This window comes from Cimex lectularius, unplaced genomic scaffold (genome assembly GCF_000648675.2).
Source record: "Cimex lectularius strain Harlan isolate CLEC.00 unplaced genomic scaffold, Clec_2.1 scaffold43, whole genome shotgun sequence".
NCBI lineage: Eukaryota > Metazoa > Arthropoda > Insecta > Hemiptera > Cimicidae > Cimex > Cimex lectularius.
Window position 1 is genome coordinate 1,172,792 of NW_019392661.1, and position 13,988 is coordinate 1,186,779.

Below are 13,988 nucleotides of genomic sequence, written 5' to 3' on the forward strand. Positions count from 1 at the left end.
CCCTGGAAAAGAGCTTTACAATCTGTTTAGATTGAAGGTTGTATACTCGTTTTATGACACCAGGAAGAAGAAGTCTAATGAGTAATAAAAGATCACCTTTATAACTTTCTGTAACAAATAAAAATATGTATTTTATTGTCCTAAAAAAAATTGATGATTTAAGCCAGTAAGCAACGAAATTAGTACTTCAAATCAATTTAAATCGTGGTGGTAGTGGCATTTCTAGCTTATTTCAGTAATATGGCAAAACAAATAGAGCTTTTGTGTTATTCACAATGGAAGAGCATTTATAAATTTGAGAAGTATCTAAAAAGCTATGGTTTGTTCGTCACCAAATCCGAAGCGATCCCACTTTACGGATTTTTATAATTTTAATTAGACTAATGCCCAAATCCTCATTGTTAGATGTGCTTGGGCATTGGTATCAATTGGCCCAAGCTTCCAAATCTTTGAAACATTTGGATCCATCTTCTGTTGCCTTTTCACCGTTTTTAAAGTGATTTACGATGGGGCTCTTGAATTTTCAACAAGCTCCTGTCACAACTGTGGCAGTTCTGCAACGTACCAGAGCAAATTTCTGAATTGTTCCATACTGGAAAAGAAAGTGCCTTAGGCTAAGTAAAATATTTAACAAGATTAAATCATTTTTTTAAAAATAATAATTAAATCTTTCTGCTGTTTACTCTATAATTCTATAACTTGTACTAGGTTGTTGAACAATATACTGCAGCATGGAATTTTCTTTATTAACAGCACATTTTCAACAGCATGAATGTCCTCTTCCATGCTAATTACATTTGTATATCCAGTGGACTTCTCAACAATTGTCAAAGATTAATCATATAAATATCTTCTTTATATATATAGTTTTCTGATCATTGCTGCATGTTTTGGTCTATCAGCCTTTTGGCATTCTACCATGCTCAGTAGAAGTCTAATCGAAAACCCAAGAAATCTCACAATACAATTATAACATTCATATTACATTAAAGTAATTGTAAATTAAATGCCAGCTTTTGTGTACTCATTTTTGAATGTAGGTTATGAAATAAATAAACCTGAAACGAAGGACGAAGAAGTCAAAATCGTAATAAATATTCTAAATGAGATTAACCAGAGGGGAAAAAAGTAAGGACAGTAAAACGAATAATCGGGACATCTGCCACCCCTCTTAATCTGATTAATGGACTAAAACCATCTTAAAAAAGGTCCCCCCACTGGACCAATGGCAGATAAGTTCAACCTTTAAATAAATTAACACCATTCACTTTTGTAGTAGTTAATAATTTTTAAAAATAAAAGTATTTCTTTAAGAGAAAGCATACCTCCATCTGTTCCTTTAGTAATGAACTCCTTTACAATGCCTGTTTTGTCGAGATAGCCCGGTACGTTAGAAATATTCGCACATAGTCTTCTAAATTCTCTTAGGCTGTTGTCCTTGTGATTTGGATCGCTTTTATTTTTTGCAGCTTTGTTCTTTTTGTCCTTAGAAGGGGATTTTGATGGCAAACCAGTGGCAGGTGCAGCCAATGGATCTCCTCCATCACTTCTTGTTTTTGCACCTGAAATATATAAAAAAAATCAATGTCAACGTCTTGTCAATAATAAATTCTAAACTAAAAGTTAAACACCAATGTAAAACAATTTGAAACATACTTTCTGGCAATTTTTGCATGATTGCTTTTTTATCTTCAATAGTAAGTGCATCCCAACCACCTATATCATCGACAAATTCGATTTTTGCAGTGGTTGCCCTCTGTTTTGAAAATACCTGAAACAATGGATAGAACATTCTTAAAAAATACACATGAGAATGATGAAAGCATCAAAATTAAGAAGTAGCAATATAATTAAAAAATTACAACTATGGTTAATAAGATTTATTGAAATTATTTAATTTATACCTCAAACATGCAGTCTAAATGATGCCACAGTTTCATGAGACCACTTCCAAAAGGGCTGGGACCAACTTTTGCCAGCCTGAGCGTTTGTGGTTCAATTTTTTGTTTGCATTTCCTACAACCCGCTCTGCCAGTTTTGGCCCTGTCGGCATAAAACTTGTACTCTTTTGTCGACCCATCCGCACTTTCCTCCTGATCAGACATCTGTGAAAAAATGCAATGTTTATCTTGGAAGATAAAATCCAATTCTAATTTTTTTTAAATTGAAATTTTTTAAGTGAGAACAGCACCAACTATTGATCAATGGTCTTTTTTTGGGCGGAGGGGAGGGGCAGACAAGGCAGCTAAGGCTAGCCCAATCTCCAGACATGACCACCACAATTAAGCCCCCTGACACTAAAAACACATTAAAAAAACATGCTTACAAAAAAAGTGTTAGCATTAGTGGGCCAGATCAGTAGAGAAGCTCTCGCATATCAATAGTACTAATTGATACGTGGCCCTTGGATGATCTGACGTGTAAAAGAGTGGTGATCCTCACCTGATTAAGAATAGGCCATGCAAGGAAACTGACAGCATGGTCAGAGAGGTAGGTAGAACAGCATGGTAGAAAGGTGTACCAACTAATTGAAGGGTGCAATTCCTTGGTTCCATATAGAGAGTGTGTAGGAACATGACCCCATATAAAAATTTGACTAGAGCATGACAGCGAGTATCTTGGCCCGCTGTTCCAATTTTTATAAGAAACAGGACTGTTTTACTGCATAATACAGGTAATATAGATACTGTATAATACTTTATAGATATCTTGTCCTGTATTTCTTTGTGTATGTTGAGACTAAATGTATTTATTAGCATGAATGGATAATAAATAGTGTGATTTGTAATTGTGGTGGAATATTGGGTATACCATTGACACTCAATGCAGGGTTGCTGGATTCGAGCCCAGGACCTTTGCCATACAGTAATGAATCTCCTTATCAACATCTTAACCGATGCATTAATTCACAAATTCACAAATCTCTTGAGAGATTGGCTTTAATTATTGCACAAACTGGCGATAGTCTCAGGTTTGTGTTTCTGGCTTCACAAGGCATTTGGATCAAGACGCAATTCAAGGCATTCTGGGTATGCTATTGTTTTGCCAGTTACTGAAAATACATAAGCGGTTGACACATGGACACTTATGTTTAGGTCAAAACCAGCATGTGTCCAGCAGGTAGAAGAAGGTTGACATAATTTAAGGGTGCCATTATTGGCTCTATACAAAGCAGAATAGGAACGCTACCTGAAAACAGAACTGTGTTTGAGCATGCAGCTATCTGGGTCCCTTATTCTGACTTTTAATACTGATAATACTTTACAGACATCTCATCTTGTGTTTCTTTGTGTATGTTGAGACTGAATGTATTTATTAGCATGAATGTGTAGTGTGAGAAGACCGACGGCAGTATATTTAGTACTCCATAATACATGCAGATGGTGATTGAGGAATATCAAGTAGGCTATACAAGAGGCCTGCTGGTCATTTATTGTAAATTACAAAAATCTGGAATTGCCACAGACTGCCAGAAATGATAAGAACATCTCTGTACACATGTGTTGTATGTATAAGCCTGTGCAGAATTGAGCTCATATAAATCAGTAATTTGTAATGCAAAGCTTTATTAAATTCATGTAACACTTATAATCATTTGTGTTTTTAGTGGTCAATTGGCCAAGTTACTTCTTTCAATTAATTATTCTTTTTATGTAAGGTCTTGGTTGGGATAAAAAAGTCAATGTCACGAGTGGGATTCGAACCCACGACCTTCGACTAAATACGCCGCTGCTCTACCACTTGTGACTTCGATCCTCTCGGACACCAACTCCCCATCTCGACCTACAACCGTTCAAATTTTCCCTCTTTTTGCCATTTTTCAAATGTCGTGTAATCAGGACAGTTAAGCTAAGTTAATTCACGTTATTGCAATAATAGCATAACACAACAAATGATAATAACATATGCCTACAGTTTTACAATAAATTTTAACTAAGTCTTGAAAAAAATAAGTCTAAAGGGAAAGGTGCTGAGAACTTTGTTGAATTTTGTATTTATATGCACAAAGATGGTTTTGTATTTTTTTATAAATAAATTCCTGAATAGTAGTTGGTAGAAACAAATCTCTGATCAGTTGGCTGTTGCAAATAACCAGTATTCTCAGTCATTCTTAAAATTAAATTAATATTTTGAAATATAAATGGAATCTAAATGTTTAAAAGAAATTCACTAGTTTTCGTGGTCCGCTTGAGCAATTAATAACATTCAATTAATTAAGGCTTTTAAGTTGAGATAAAAAAGTCAGTGTCACGAGTGGGATTCGAACACATGACCTTCGGCTTGATACGCTGCTACTCTACCACTTGAGCTATCGTGACTTCGATCCCTTCGGGCACTAACTTCCCATCGCAACCCCACCTTTTTGAATTTTCCCTCCTTTTTGCCATTTTTCAAATGTCGTGTAATCGGATTGGATTCTCGGCGACAAATGAGATGGCCACGGAGAGCTTTAGTGAAGTGTACTTCATTTTTACATATTAAATTCACTAATTTTTGTGGTCTGCTTGATCAATTAATAACATTCATTTAATTAAGGTTTTTAAGTTGTTTGACCAATTAATTAAGTAACTTTTTTATCTCAATTTAAAAACCTTAATTAATTGAATGTTATTAATTGTTCAAGCGGACCACTAAAACTCCAATCCGATTACACGACATTTGAAAAATGGCAAAAAGGAGGGAAAATTCAAAAGGTGGGGTTGAGATGGGAAGTTAGTGCCCGAGGGGATCGAAGTCACGATAGCTCAAGTGGTAGAGTAGCGGCGTATCAAGCCGAAGGTCGTGGGTTCGAATCCCGCTCGTGACACTGACTTTTTTATCTCAACTTAAAAACCTTAATTAATTGAGTTTAAAAGAAAACTAATAAATAACGATAAGCCATACCCGATTGTCCACAGACACCTGTTTTTGGGCAAAACCTGTATAGGGGGTCCTGTTTGTAGAGAAAGGTAGTTCAATGTGTCATATTTGATCCAAGGGTTCCTTACAGGGAGCGAGTAAGCATGAACCCTGACATAAAGACAGTACTGGAGCGAGCAGGTCAATTAAATGGTCCCCTGTTATACTTCTTAAAGGAAACGTGGGTTGAAATTTGGAAATAAAATTCCAGGAAAAAATCAAATATAAATTTAATGATCCTTTTTAAGATCTTGTTGTTTTACTAAGCCACTTATTCAACCAACAAGCAACTGATTGTTTATTGTTAGCCTTCTGTCATTTCCTCACATTTAGAATTGTATGGTGTGTCTGTATAAATGTGTGATATTTAAATGTATATGTTTTTATGTGTGTATATGTACACTTCTATTAATTATATGTGCATGTTTGAGTAAAAAATTAAAATTGTGGGTGAGTGATTAATGAGAAGGCCGATGGCGGAATGTCGAGTACCCCTTTGACAATAACCGTGCGAGTGGGGCTGATATGACTTTACTGAGGGTAGCCCGAGGTTGTTAAATAAATAAATAAGACTATTACAACTTAAACTATTTGTTAAAATTAATGCACACGAAAAAATTTTGTTTTGAAACATCTTTTTTACATAAGAAATTGTTTTAAAAGTGTTATTAACTCATGGAATATTTTCAAGAAAAATGCTTTTCTAAGATGGTGGTAACTGGCCTTCGTTGGTTTAAAGTAATTTTGAAAATTAAAATTTCTAGAAAGAATCAAATATAAATTTAACGATCGTCTTAATGAACTTATTTTTTTACTAAGCGGCTTATTAAACCACAAGCAGCTTATTGTTTATTGTTTGCCTTATTGTCGGAAGCACTTTCCTGATATAAACCAATTTATTAACCTAAGTTGAAACCGTTAACGCAGGGGGGGGAATGAAGTGTGATGACGCGGTGGTGTTGTTTTTGCCACGGACTTCGTTCCTGTTGTAACTAAATTCAGAAACATCATTTTCTAGACCGAACAAGTTGAATAGAGTGGCCTAAAAGCCTAAAAAGGAACCTAATGACTCGAAAGCATCATTTATTTCCGTCTAATTGAAAATCCCGTAATAAACAAAACCTCAATCAATCGTTTCGATGCCAGAGGAAAAACCCACACACAAATTCAATAATAACAGAAGAAATTAACTGAAAAATTGCTTATATACTACACCTGAAGATCTGGCAAATATAATTTTTTAACAAGAAAATAAAACCGGCCAATAGATTAATTTTCATTTTAAGCTTCAGCGACGTGTTTTCGTGTTAAATTTCAGTAAGCCCTATTCCGTGTTGAAATCTGTGAAAATGATTTAAATGTGTTAATTCTAATATTTACCATTACAAACGTTTAATAATTTTTCCTAACAAGAGGATGTCCGTGGGATCGCCGATTTAAATGAAAATATTTGGGTGATACTAGGTCAACAAATGCTTGCCGACCGTTCTTGTTAATGGAAGTCTAGGAGCCAAAAAAATAGATGATGTTATTATATAAATCTTTATTCGAATTATGCAATATTATACAGAAAGAAGCAGACATCCATCATGCCGTTTGAAGAAGTATATGTTCTATTGAGACGTAAGTGAAGTCATACCGTTACAAACTCATTCAGTACCTTCCATAAATATATCGATATTTTTAGTTTAAAGGTTTAGATGTACTGCCCACTTTTTTCATTCAAGAATAATCTCAATGATTATTTGGAGATCGTGAGATGCTGTCTGGTGTGACGTAGATTTAAAAAAATCAGTTATTTGTAGATCGTGAGATGCTGTTTGGTGTGACGTAGATTTAAAAAATCAGTTATTTGTAGATCGTGAGATGCGGTCTGGTGTGACGTAGATTTAAAAAATCAGTTATTTGTACAACGTGAGACGCGGTCTGGTGTGACGTAGATTTAAAAAATCAGTTATTTGTACAACGTGAGATACGGTCCGGTGTGACGTAGATTTAAAAAAATCAGTTATTTGTAGATCGTGAGATGCGGTGTGGTGTGACGTAGATTTAAAAAAATCAGTTATTTGTAGACCGTGAGATGCGGTCTGGTGTGACGTAGATTTAAAAAAAAATTAGTTATTTGTAGACCGTGAGATGCGGTCTGGTGTGACGTAGATTTTAAAAAATAGTTATTTGTAGATCGTGAGATGCGGTCTGGTGTGACGTAGATTAAAAAATCAGTTATTTGTAGATCATGAGATGCGGTCTGGTGTGACGTAGATTAAAAAATCATGTATTTGTAGATCGTGAGATGCTGTCTGATGTGACGTAGATTTAAAAATCATGTATTTGTAGATCGTGAGATGCGGTCTGGTGTGACGTAGGTTTAAAAACGGTTATTTGTAGACCGTGAGATGCGGTCTGGTGTGACGTAGATTTAAAAAAAAAAGTTATTTGTAGATCGTGAGATGTGGTCTGGTGTGACGTAGGTTTAAAAACGGTTATTTGTAGACCGTGAGATGCGGTGTGGTGTGACGTAGATTTAAAAAATCAGTTATTTGTAGATCGTGAGATGTGGTCTGGTGTGACGTAGATTTAAAAAAATCATGTATTTGTAGATCTTGAGATGCGGTCTGCTGTGACGTAGATTTAAAAAAGCATTTTCTTTATCGTGTCAACGCTTCGGTCTTTATTGAGATCATCTTCAGGACACAAAGTTATTGTTTTCTGTGTAGATATGTCATTATTATGTGTTCTATTATATCTCTTTGTAAGATATAATATATTACGTACAATCATAGTATGAAGAAGAAAACATTTATTTGTCTGGTTAAAAGGCATTTTCATAGAGCTATTTAGCATTACATCCTTACTACGTAATTTCGCCACGTTGTCGTGGAGTGCCATTAATATCAGTTTTCTCAAGCCCAAGTGTAACCGGAAGCTCGTAGATCGACTCCAAAGTCCCTACAAGACTAAATGTAATATTGTTTTCCCAAAAAGGAATCGTGGAAAAACTCTGCTAAGAAATACCATTAAATTTTCATAACAAAGCTCAATATATTACAAACAATGATCTCCTTGCTCCTCAGATTGTGTATCCAGCTAGTACGAGATAAAAAAAAACGTTTTTATTTCTAAAATAGCAACCTTAAAATTTTGCAGTTTATTACTTAAAGTTTGTTTTGATAGGCAAATACGTGATTTGGTCTTCTTTTTTTACAAAATTCGTCACCCAACAGAAAATACAGATACAAAATTTCTAACTACTATAAGCATTTAAAAATGTATTTTTTTAAACCTAGTATAACAAAATCCATTTATGAGACGGAAGACGGGAAAAATATTTGAATCTTTCATGAATACCGAAGTAAAGGAAGGATAGATTCAATATAGCTCGCCTTTCAGGACTTCATTATAACCAATATTACACGCACCGAACAGTCGAAAGTACAACCAGCAACTCTTATAATTCCACTTAGCTTCACTAATTTCGTGGTAAGCTTGACCAATTAATATATTACAATTAATTAAGGTTTTTAGTTGAGATGAAAAAAAGTTAATGGCACGAGCGGGATTCGAACCCACGATCTTCGGCTTGATACGCCGCTGCTCTCCCACTTGAGCTATCGTGACCTCGATCCACTCGGACACCAACTTCCCATCTCAACCGCACCTTTTGAATTTTCCCTCCTTTTTGCCATTTTTTAAATGTGCCATTGACTTTTTTATCTCAACTAAAAACCTTAATTTATTGTAATATATTAATTGGTCAAGCGCACCACAAAATTAGTGAATTTAATGATTTAAAATGAAGTATACTTCACTAAAGCTCTCCGTTGCCATTTCATTTGTCGTCGAGAATCCAATCCGATTACACGACATTTGAAAAATGGCAAAAAGGTGGGAAAATTCAAAAGGTGCGGTTGAGATGGGAAGTTTGTATCCGAGTGGATCGAGGTCACGATAGCTCAAGTGGTAGAGTAGCGGCGTATCAAGCCGAAGATCGTGGGTACGAATCCCGCTCGTGCCATTGACTTTTTTATCTCAACTAAAAACCTTAATTAATTCCACTTAGCCTTTTGTTCTATCGCTCAGTCCTTAAAAGTTTTAAGCATCGAAAAGTTCCCTTCGGGCCGGCAAAGGTGAGAGAATTAATGTATCCGAAATTACTTCATTCGCTCATTTAAAAATACAGTATACTTTTTTTTAATTTACATTTTTTTATAGGAATACTGGAGATATTCCAGCACATTTAACCATGTCTAATTAAACACGTTGTAGCCCACAAAGCGAACGTACAAACTGGCTTCGTAGGCTATAAATTCATAAAGATCCATTAAACCTTTGTTATGATTTAGTGGGAAGTTACGAGATACAGGTTGCACACTCTGAAGCAGAAAACTTTTGACTAAAATCTAACAAAATGCGTAGGAATGTTAATAGTGCCGTATATCAAGGTTATTAGAAAAAAAAATTGTTTATAGTTTACATTTTTTAAATTTTACATAAGGATCTTGAAAGAGTTCACGAAATAAAGTAAATCTGGGAATAAAGGTTCCAAAATTAGACATAATAGTTACACACAAGTATAACTTATTCTGGAATATTTTGATTACTAAAGTTTTTTTATACAAAGTATCATTCCTTTACAAAACACGTGATTTCAGCTCCCTCATTGGTTCCAAGTATTAATTTTAGAACAATCTGATTACAGATAATCTCTAAATCTTCGTGTTTTCGTCGTGTGCACAAGGTGGGATGTTTTTGAGTGTTTGTACTAATTTATTGTCAGAATTACATTACACAATCGTAAATTGTTCCTTTTTAAGTTTTCCATGTAAAGTATTAAAATTCAATTATACATGTTATGAAATCAACAGACAATAATAACACTATCGTTATAGCGACAGCAAATCTTATTAAAAAATAAACTACCTGATTAATTATTGACACTGAAAAAATAAATAATCGTCAGTTTTAATAAAATTGCATATCAATCTTGATAAGCTTTCAAAAATTCCTTTAATTGTTGTAATATCTTTATATTATGTATTCGATTTCTTTTCCAATGAGTGCTAGGAGTCGGGAAGAAAATATTTTAATTTATTTAAATGTTGTGTAAGTAGTTCAAGGTTATAATGTATCAGTCGATTTGTTCTTTTACTTAGAATAAGAAAATACCCTGTAACATCGTATTAAATGAGACAGATAATTTAATATAAATTAAAAGTTATAAAACCCAAAAGAAGCTTACTGTAAAGTAGGCCAAAAAAATTGTTTTTGGATAAACAATTCATACTCCTTTTTTAAACGTCCTTTAAATCCTTTAAATAGAAATTTTCATAGGAAACAAAAATACACATTTTTGGGCTGGAACAGCCGGAGGCAATTTTTTCGTAAACCATATGTATTTTTATCGTTATATTAACTACAACAAACTTGTTTTAATGTAATCCAAATTAAACGAGACCAAAAATTCATGACTTTTGATAAAAATTATTTAATTATGATGGTTTGAAAGCAACCTCACCAAAACGCTCGAAAATCATTTAATGAAAGAATAAATTGTTAGCTAAATTTGAATGAAGGCAATTTTTTTCTCGTCCAAATGTCCCACTTAAAGATTCATATAATCTCTGGATAATCCAAAATTTTAGGAAAATATAAAAAAAATTCTCAAATTTCTCGCCTTCCAAATGCCTCCATTTTTTTTTTCAAAAATCCCCAGAATAGTAATAATTTTAAAACAACTCCACTATAATAAAGGCTACGTGGGGTTTAGGACTCGATCATTTACACGTAAACAAATAAAAACCTGAATTCTAAAATAAAACGTTTTTGAAAGTTTTTATTGATTTCATCCTTACTTTTCTGTATTATAATAACATAAAATCAAAGGTTTGTCGGCAAGGGCTGAAATATGAGACATGAAGCTTTCTAACAATTCGAATAATGTCCAATTTGGATTAAATTCCGAGTTGTGATGAATTTTCAAAAAATCAATCTGCGGGTGAGATAATTCGTACCCATTGAAATGCAACATAGTTTGTGACCGAAAGTTAAAATATTTTTTTACAAAGAAACAGCCAATTTTCGCCTTTTACATGCCTGTATTTTTTTCCTCGAAAACCACAAAAATATTTGGAACTGGAAATGGAAACTTTACAAGGGTTTAGGACCCCCCTCCCCCAATCTGCAAGTAATGGCATAAATTTGCCTTCTTAAATAAATAAGAATTGGAGATATAATATTTGAGGAGGTTTTGTCTATTTGATTCTTATTTTTATCACTTATAATGAAATAAATCTAAATCTTCTTGGCTATGGTGTAAAGAAGAGAATTTAAGCAATCTAACGTAATAAATTCGAATGTGGATTTAAATACGTTATGAATTTTTAAGTGGAACGACAGTTATAAAATTTCTTCTGACTGATCTTGCAAAATTGTATATTTTGTTCACTAAAATTTTTATTTAAGGGCTTTAAACGGCGTGTAAAACGAGTTCGAATTGTTTTGTCCAAAAATTTGTCTTTCTAGATTTCATCCTTATTTTTATCACTTATAATAAATAAAAGCCCTTTTGACTGAAAAAATTAAGCTTTCTAACGGATATGATAACATTGAAATTAGATAAAATCCAGTGTTTATGAATTTTTATGAAGTGAAATACCGGAAATCTGAGTGAAAAAAAAATGTACCCGGCTTACTCAGCCAAAAAATCGTTCATCTGCATAGAAAATTTCAATGAATGAACTTTAAAAGATATATAAAATGACGCCCAAATTATTTTTTGTTTTTTCAAAAAAAATATTTTGGACTACTCTACTGGAATCGTCTTTTGGTTTTTGTATACGGTACTGAATATTAGTTTCTCCTCCTAGGTAAAAAAAATCAAATCGGTGGATGTAATTATAATAATCATGAAATAAGGGAACAACATAGACAGAAAACCATATTAACAAAAACATATGTGAGTTAATTAAAATATTTATTTTTTCTAATAAATTATTTATTATTTTATTATTCTAATTCTAATAATGCTTTATTACCTACTTAACCTACAATTAAAATTATCATTATCAATAATAACCACAACTTTCGACCCACACATACCTACTCAAACCTATTCAGATGTACGCGAGTGCCCAGCTTATGGATCGGCCAAATATTCCAATATTGAAAGATTACAAAGTTTTCAATCCAAAATTTTAAGATTAATTATTTGCGTAAACGATAACACACTTCACAGAGATCTTCACATGCCAACAGTTTTTTTCATCCATCAAAACGTATTACAGACGGTTTCATAGTAAATTACAAAATCACACAAATACGATTACTCCATTCCCCACAATTACCACGTAAATGACTGAAAAGAATATGGATAAGAGACGTCATAAATGATCAATATCATTTTATTAATCCAGAGCGACTGCCAATGGGTAACTTTCTCTATAACGCCCGTAACGCCACAATCATAAATTGACATCCAATCTGCTGGTTGTATATAATACATGTACAGTTGTAAATAAAAATAAATGAAGTAAAAAAAAAATTCTCGGCTCCTAGGTCCTATTAGCAAGGACGCTCGGACACGTGGCTAACATTTTTCGACTCAGTATCACCCAAAAAGCTTCATTAAATTTGTAATCCACGTCCGTAGCCTCCTTTTGTCAGGACAAAAAACCCTCTATCATCTTGTTCTTGATAAAGAAAGCTAGATAAAGTTCTTGCAATACAATAATTTTTGTTTAATAAACTTATTACAAAAATAATAAAATTGAGAGGATTTGTCAGCAGCACTTTCGTTTAACTTTATTGCTTATTTATCTAACAAATATACTTAAAGATTTAAATTTTGGCCAAGGAAAATATATAGTCCAAATTTGGATTTAAAAAAAAATCATTTAAAAATTAAAATAGCCTAAAAAATCGTAACCTGTTCGAAAAGTGTATATGCCAATCATATTGTTTTGCGCAATTATGAATCTTTCTTTAATGTTTTGTTTTTGATAATCACTTAGAGATTGTTTAAGCTTAATTATTTAACAGACATAAGTCATAGTAACTATTACCACTGTTACCAAACAAATACCTAAGACACGTTTTTAGCTATTGTTGTTGTATTTATAGTATCAGAAGTTAATTCCAAATTTATTAAAACTCTATTAAAGTATTTCTATTCAAAATAGTTTTACCTTATAGAAGTATGAGTTGGTTTCTTCTTCAACAACACGAGATGCACATCAGATTCGGTTTCTCTTGTAAATGCAAGGGATCTATGAAAGCGGCTGCGCCCTCGCGGGGGCGGCAACCCTCTTATATATATATATAACACAGGGCGCGCTAACTTATTTCGCTCTTATTCCTTCAAAAGCACTCGGTCAGACATGATGGGTAAGTACCAAAATAAAAAAAACAAACAAATGTGAACTTCGTATTTAAATGTACGACATTTCCCTTATTTTCTTCTAGCCCCGGAAATTATTTTTTTATCGTTTAAAAAACTAGACATAAAATTTTTTGCAGGGAATGAGGGTTATTATTACGAATATAGTTTACTTCACATAAGGCAAATATTTATTCAAATAGAAAAAGCAATAAATTGAAATTAAAACAATCTAAAAAATCGTTCGTCTTGACGTTTGACGAAAATTACAAATGTCATCTTCTAGGTACGTTTAAAGATTTCAATGGAACATTTTGTAAGCACTGATCATAACATACTGCAATATGTTTTGTTTAATTGGTTAATAAACATGCTAAAAAAATTTAACACTGAGTTTAAATGAAAATTATGTTAGCAGTACTTTCGTCAAATAAATTATTGTACATTGAATCAAACAAACATAATATGTTGATATATCATATCAAACATAATATTGCAGATTGCATCAACATAGCAAATATTTATTTGACTTTGGAAAAAGAAACATTTACAAATTAAAATTATCTATCTAAGGAATTAGTTAATTTTTCGAAAATTACAACGTCAAATTTATTATTTATAAGAGTACACCTTTCGATAGGTCATTTATTTTTCAATTTTCTTGTTGTTACATATTTAGGCATCGACTATAATAATATTTGTATAATAAAAAAAT

At 32.8% G+C, this 13,988-nt stretch overlaps 2 protein-coding genes across 9 annotated transcripts in view; one reads left to right on the forward strand and one right to left on the reverse strand.

Moving 5' to 3' along the window:
- Window positions 1-13,988, reverse strand: part of LOC106662577 (DNA ligase 3) — a 120,528-nt gene that overhangs the window by 62,164 nt on the left and 44,376 nt on the right. For all 8 annotated transcript variants that reach the window (XM_024224884.1, XM_024224883.1, XM_014386767.2 and 5 more), the window contains exons 2-5: window positions 1,905-2,105; window positions 1,657-1,771; window positions 1,326-1,562; window positions 2-108 (exon numbers count right to left, since the gene is read on the reverse strand). In XM_024224884.1, coding sequence (XP_024080652.1) covers window positions 2-108; window positions 1,326-1,562; window positions 1,657-1,771; window positions 1,905-2,105 — 660 coding nt within the window. The remainder of the gene's footprint in view (window position 1; window positions 109-1,325; window positions 1,563-1,656; window positions 1,772-1,904; window positions 2,106-13,988) is intronic.
- Window positions 13,242-13,988, forward strand: part of LOC106662579 — a 39,247-nt gene continuing 38,500 nt past the window's right edge. Inside the window, exon 1 of the mRNA XM_014386770.2 lies at window positions 13,242-13,281. Within this exon, the coding sequence (XP_014242256.1) occupies window positions 13,275-13,281 (7 nt within the window). The 5' untranslated portion in view covers window positions 13,242-13,274. The remainder of the gene's footprint in view (window positions 13,282-13,988) is intronic.